This window comes from Nannobrachium achirus (assembly GCF_963921795.1).
Source record: "Nannobrachium achirus genome assembly, chromosome: 10".
NCBI lineage: Eukaryota > Metazoa > Chordata > Actinopteri > Myctophiformes > Myctophidae > Nannobrachium > Nannobrachium achirus.
In genome coordinates, this window is record NC_137819.1 from 23,745,256 (window position 1) to 23,752,382 (window position 7,127).

Sequence of the window (7,127 nt, forward strand, 5' to 3'; positions counted from 1 at the left end):
ATTACAGAGAACAATATAATTCATATAGATAGATAGATAGATACCTTTATTATCCCGAGGGGGAAATTTAGTTGTCCAGTAGTAGCACAGCAGTATACAGTTATTTACAAAGTTACAGAGACGTAAGAAAGATAGATAAGAGGGGAAAAAAACAAAACAAAGACAAGAGCAGTACAGTACCAATAAGGAGAAGGTGCATCAATAGAGGGGGCGAATAATATATAAGAATATATACATAAAGTGTCTTGCAAAAGAGACCATAGCAGTCAATGCTAGTTAGTGCAAACAAGTATCTCACTGTCAATGTTAAACAAAGCAAAAATACTCAGAAACTACCAACACTAACAACCTAATAGTGCAGTGTCAAAAATCAGTGCGAAAAAAAGAAGAAACTAGGAAGCGTGTCACCGCAAGGCGCACATGAGCACTCTTCCTGGAAGGTCCTTAGAGGTCAAAGTCAATGTAATTAATCATATGATTTAATTTGACTAATTCCCTATAACCATAAATGACAGAAACTCTCCACCGTGTTAGCACATGGACTAAACATGCAGATCAGATAAGTGATTCAAAGTCAATAGCAATAATGTCATCATATTGAACAGTAGAACTGCAGTGAAGACATCAGTACAACTTAACCCATTTAGACATGAGGACGGTTCTACAAATGCCTTCTTAAGTAGAATAGGTTTGATACTCACTTTCTACGTCGTGTTCACATTCATAATGCATGTAAAAGACAAAATAAATCATAGTTAGAAAAGTGATCAATACTTCACATACAGAAGATGACCTCTTCTCAGATCATTTACAAACCATGCAAGGCACCAACCTGCTCATTCGGGAGCAGTTGAGGGTTAGGTGTCTTCATGGACACTTTCACACAGAGCCAGGAGTAGCCAGGGTTCAAACCGGGAACTTTCAGATTCCCAAGCTGCCGTGCTACCTCCTGAGCTACTGCCGCACCAAGCTATGCAAGGCACCAACCTGCTCACAGGGTGCAGCTACTACAGCTAGTGTTCAAAAGCTCAACCTTTGACACCGTGGTGCAGAGAAACAAGCCAATCAGAAGCACGCAGCGCTCTGAAGTAGGCGTGGAGGCATGTAGGAAAAGGTCTAGCCAATATTCATAACAATGTTTTAAGGTAGTAGATATAGGTGTGAAATTAATAAAGAACATGCATCAACAGTACTTTTTTCCTACCTACACTCTACAGCTGCCTGGGAACGTTGCTGCAAGGTAAAGCCGCTCACTTTTAACCTCTCAGGCCACTGTTGTACTGTAGTTCTCACTGATTTATGAAACATTTCACTCATTACCCTGTTCACACTGAATTTAGCACAAGTGTCTTGCTCAAGGACACTTTGATATGCAGACAGGAGGAGCAGAGGACGCTCTAGCAAACAAGTACACTTTTGGCCACATTAAAAAACAACGTTAATTTAACATTGTTTTTTTTACATTTTTGAGACAAAATTTCAATAGGTTCAATAAATATAAATAAAATGGTACCGTCTTGCAAAATGTTCAGCTGTGTATAAAAAAAAAGAAGACGTTAAGGCCGTTATCACACCAAGACCCATCACTACAGGTACAGGCCTTTTAGAAACACCGCTTGGCATGTACTGGATGCCTTTGGAGCTGACCTGCATGAAACCGGGTGCTTAAATAAAGAATGACGGAGAGTAAGTTAATGAGTTGATTAGATGAGGTAGGGAGGCAATTGGAGACAAGATTTATTGCACAAGTCTTTATTACTTTAAAAGCAATAACTTGCAAACTTACGCCAGACATCAGATAGTATCCACCTTGGATACTTTATTATACCAAATAGACTTTTTTTGTATTCATGTCTTGTTTTAGATGCACTAATAACACAGACATATCTTTTGTATTATATTGTCCAAATGTGCTGAAAAGTAAGTGAACTGAACTGAAAATGGACGAATCCAAAGAGCGGCAATCATAACTGCGGTGACACCACAACACTGCAACTAAGGGTTTTTATTATTATATTATTGTTCTAAACACAGGCAAAGTTACATACTATTCTATTACAGTTAACCACATTGAACACCTCTTGAAAGCATAGTATAACTTACACCTAAAGAGATCAACATGATCATGAGATTTATATACTGTACATCAGGGGTCTTCAACAGGGGGTCCGGGACCCCTAGGGGGTCCTCAGAGTTACTACAGGGGGTCCTCCAAATCTTTGTGCGATAAGAACTTTATTTTTCTACACTAACCCCTTGAACCCTAGTATCCCTATTCTCTGTGGAACATTAGCCAATAATAGCCGATCTACAAGCTCATAACACCTCGCAGCGCGAGGCGTCATGAGCTTGTAGATCTGCTATTCGTGGCAAAGAGATTTGGTGCAGTGTGAAAAGAAAAGCAGACTAAGTATTGACGGTTCAAGTCGTTCAATGTCTAAAAATACACATTAAACCAACAACCGACACTGATGATATTGCTGTCAAACAAGTCTATGCTGTCTCAGAAATCTTATGAAAATGTTTAATCTGCAACACAATTTTATACAATACGTAGTGGGGGTCCCTGCTTTCTTTCTCTCTCAGCTAAGTGGTCTTTGGCCTGAAAACATTGAAGACCCCTGCTGTACATGTCAAGGTCAATGATAAAGCAAACATGACGATTAATTGTCACTCAAATAATTGGCGATTAACGATTTAATTGTGTTTTTGTCGTTGACAATTACATTTCTGTTTGGCTTTTAGGCTTTGAAGTTGCACATGGTAGATATGACACTGACACATAAGCTAAATATACAAAGAAATTACTTGACATATTTGACAACTTTATACTTAAAAAAGAACATTGATAGTGGAAATAGCCGATGCGACGCGTTGTGAGCTTGTAGATCTGCTATTTCCACAATTTTTTACTTTAAAAAAATATGCATATGAAACATTTTCAACATTCACGATTATGACGATTATGAAAAATAATCACGATTATGTCAAATAATCACGATTAGACGATTATGTAATAATTGTGACAGCCCTACAAACATGGCAGCAGATCACTTACGATAGCACACCAATCCCAGGGCGACCTCCTGCTCCTTCTTCCCGTGTTTGACCCCGCAGATGTAAACGCCGTCGTCTGACTTCCGGTAGTCCCTGAGCGTCAGCGACAGGTTGCCTCTCCTCAGGTCCTGGAGGTTCAGAGACAGCCGGCCCTCGTAGCCCCTCCCCGATATCGTCCGGCCGTTCTTGTAAATGTAGATGCACTCGGACTCCCGGTACCACCGGACGGTCATGGAGACGGCGTTGGTCTCGGGGACGAGGCAGCACATGAGGGTGACCTCCCTGCCGAACTGGCCCAGGCAAAAACCTTCGCCTCGGGTGACCAGCTTAAACTGATGACCTGGTTTGGGAGTGAAGAAAACGAATAAGTGACATACAGCATGAAGCAAAAACTCTTGTTCATTTAGCCGATTAAGGCCGCTTCTATTAATGCCTTGCACACTTTCAAGATTTAAAATAAACAATAATAATAATAACAGATGTAGGAGCAGCGCGGCAGAGGTGTTTGCCAAATAGCCAAATAAAGTAAAAAACTACACAGATACTTTTCCGCTTTTAATGGGTTATTATGTGTTAATAATTATGAAGATAAACAGCGATGTAACTAACACTTTATAACAACTTATGCCCTCATCCCCACACAGTCACACACAGTCTCACACAGTCACACACACACACACACACACACACACACACACACACACACACACACACACACACACACGCACACAGTGGCGAAACTAGCCCCCGGTGTGCCCCAATGCGAGATTTTCACCAAGTGCCCCTCAACAACAACAACAACAACCCCCCGCACGGCCAATTAATTTGCGCAAATACGAGACTACAAAAGAAGACATCTACACGCTCGCCATCTAATGTTTTCATGACAAAATGTAGCCCAACCAGGTTTCTAGTGTCTCCATATCTCTCTGGAAGAGGTTGCTCATGAACTCCTCTTCCCCAGCTTTGAAATTGAGACACTACAACATCACAACTCCTGACATGTCTATTCTACACTACAAACATCACCACACCGTTTTTCCAAAACAGCATTACATAAATATCATCCATTAAGAAAACTAGGCCTACATTAATGACAGCACAGTTTAACTGACAGTGATGCATCACTGCAAAACCAGCATTATTTATATTAATTACTTAACTCACCTGCTAAAGTAAGGAGGATGACAACAACAATAGCAGTTGGGCACGTTTTGTTCCATATTCCACAGTGTCTTGGTTTCAGAGAGCATGGCAAATATTAACTGTTGCTTCAAAGTCTTGTTGAAACTTTATATTCCATAATACCCGATGTGTTGTTTTTACTCCTAAGTCAGAACGTATCTTCAGCCTGTGTTCCGTCAGCAGCACTAAGGGGCCCTATAGAGCTTCCAGGAAGCTGCTTCCTGTCATACCAGTGGGCATTTCAAAACAAGAGTCATTGTATTGGATATTTGTAATGTGATCATTCAACACATGTTTTAATTTGAAATGGTAGCTGCCTACTACAGGAAATCGAAGCAGCAGACAGTGTCACACTGGACAGAACAGCGGCTCCGTCTGTATACATTGTTATTAGATTATTTATTTTTTCTCCCCCGACTGCGTGTGCCCCTGAACGCCATGGGCCCCAATGCGCATGCGTTGGCTGCATCGCGCTAGTTTCGCCCCTGCACGCACAAACGCACACACACAAATGCACGCACACGCGCACGCACACACACACACACACACACACACACACTTGAGGCTGTCAAATTAGCTCAGACATCAAATCACATTCGGATTTCGGTCTAAAAAATGGCCAGTTATACTCAATTCTTATCTCTGCAGGTGAGGATATGTTTTCTTAGAGTGTGAGAGTGTGATGCACACGTGTGCGTGCGTGGTGTAGCTGTAGATGCTATTTTTGAATGTTTTTTTAAAGAATCTTGAAAGTTCCGAAAAGTTTGATAACCACTGATTTAGAAGGCATTTGTAATCAACCTCAGGTGTTAATTGGTTAATTGTTTAACACACCGCTCACAATAGTTAGGATGGTTAGGAAGTGCAGGGGATACATTTCACACATACTCCAACAACTACTGCGGGGCAAACTAGAAAAACGAGTGATTGGAGACTGCAAAATCCTGAAAAACTGCTGCTATTAGTTGTTTCAGAAACCTTGATATCAAATGCTCTATACCAAGCTACTGTACCTCTCTATATATTCCTATCAGACAGTTTGTCCAAGTTGCACTTTTTATTATGTTATTTATCAGTCTAACTCAACTCTCCTAGTGCCTTATTACCTATGTACTCAGCAGAATGCTTGTTATTCTAAAATAACTTTCTGCCTAAGTCAATTATGTAAACTTTTTTGAAAGTAATACGCATTCTGAAAGGCTGAGAGATATGTTTTTTCTCATGCCAATGAAGCTCCTTTGAATTGAAATTGAATATAATTATTGTTTCTCTCAACATGGATTGCTACTGTGGTCTTCAACATGTTCTCAAAGGTCTCGGAATCATAACCTGTGTTTCTAAGATCCTGGCTACGGGGCTGAAGCTGCACAGTGCACACAGACAGTACAAGAGCATTAATCAACATGCAAGCTGTCTACAACTGTGTAGGAAGTCCACATTCACAGTGGGCGTATCTAAACTGGCCATCTATGGTACATGAGTAGTTGTTTACTCTTTCAATTATTTTGTCAAGTTCAAGTGTTGCCCCAAATTGACCCCCACAAATTAATATCTATTTGACTGCAGACGCCCACCTGAAAATATGTTGTGCAAGGGATTTGTGTTCTTAAAATAGGCCTATTTAAAAAATATATATTACACATTTTCCCACACACACACACACACACACACACACACACACACACACACACACACACACACACAGGCCTATATATATATATATATATATATATATATATATATATATATATATATATATATATATATATATATATATATACATATATTATTTTTTTAAGTGATTGAATTTTTAATTTTCAAATGGCTGATATAGGCTATAGGGCAGGCCTATGAGGTTTAAGAAGCTAATAGGACGTAATTGCTTTGATATCAGAACAACAGATCTCAACCCTGTGCTCTCTGTCTACCAGGAAGTAAGAAACAGTTAAAGAGCGTGTTGTAACTCGAGAGTGACCTACCACGAACTCTGGACTTCGCCATGTCTCCTCCTACATGTGCAGAAAACAATACACGAATTATGCTAGCACCACACACATAAACAAGCATAAAATGCATCTATGACATCATTTGTGCATCATTCATTGCGACATCATTGCAATTTTATTGTTGTCACGTTGATGTCGGGTCTCAAATGATTACAGAACGAACCAACCAGTGATCACACACAATGAAACATCCAGTAAATGACATTAAACAGTGATATTCTCTTACCTTTCACTACTTGTGATGCTTTATGTGTGGAAAGCAGAAATCGGGTTGAAATCCAAGCAGAGCTCCGTGCCTGGCTGTCAGTGAATACAAACAACTAAAGTGAAAGTCTTCATTTCAGGTCCTCCCACTGGAGGGTTGGCTTATTGTCCAGACTGTAAGGACTCACTTTGGCCAGTAGATGTCCTCAAAGCGTAGGCTATGTTTTGTGTGCGTGTGTGTGTGTGTGTGTGTGTGTGTGTGTGTGTGTGTGTGTGTGTGTGTGTGTGTGTGTGTGTGCGCGCGCGCGCGCGTGTGCGCGCGTGCGTGTGTGTGTGTGTGTGCAGTAGTTACTGTTATAGTAACTTTAACTTTTACAAAACATAACAGTGTTATTTGGTGCATTTAGGCTAATATTTCCCTGTTCTTTCTGTTGTATAATAATCGGTAACACTTTCTCATAACCCCCCCCACCCAAAAAAAAATAATAATAATAATAATAATAATAATACTTAAGTGATACATTAGTTAACTATGTATACATTAGTTAACTATGTTAACTAATGTACCAGTTAAGAGTGGGGTGGCTCAGAGTAGATGACAGAGTACAGCAACTTGCAATGGCCTGGTGTACAAGATACACTACACATGATACCCAAGTACCTGTCAAAATACTT

At 40.1% G+C, this 7,127-nt stretch overlaps 1 protein-coding gene across 1 annotated transcript; it reads right to left on the minus strand.

Annotated features, from left to right (window-relative positions):
* Positions 1-597: 597 nt before the first annotated feature.
* Positions 598-6,563, minus strand: LOC308292438 (myelin-oligodendrocyte glycoprotein-like). Its single transcript, XM_080734769.1, has 4 exons — positions 6,475-6,563; positions 6,222-6,251; positions 3,059-3,397; positions 598-704 (listed from the first exon to the last, which is right to left on the minus strand). The coding sequence occupies exons 2-4, from the start codon at positions 6,241-6,243 to the stop codon at positions 676-678; spliced, it is 390 nt and encodes a 129-aa protein (XP_080590895.1). The 5' UTR covers positions 6,244-6,251; positions 6,475-6,563; the 3' UTR covers positions 598-675.
* Positions 6,564-7,127: the final 564 nt, after the last annotated feature.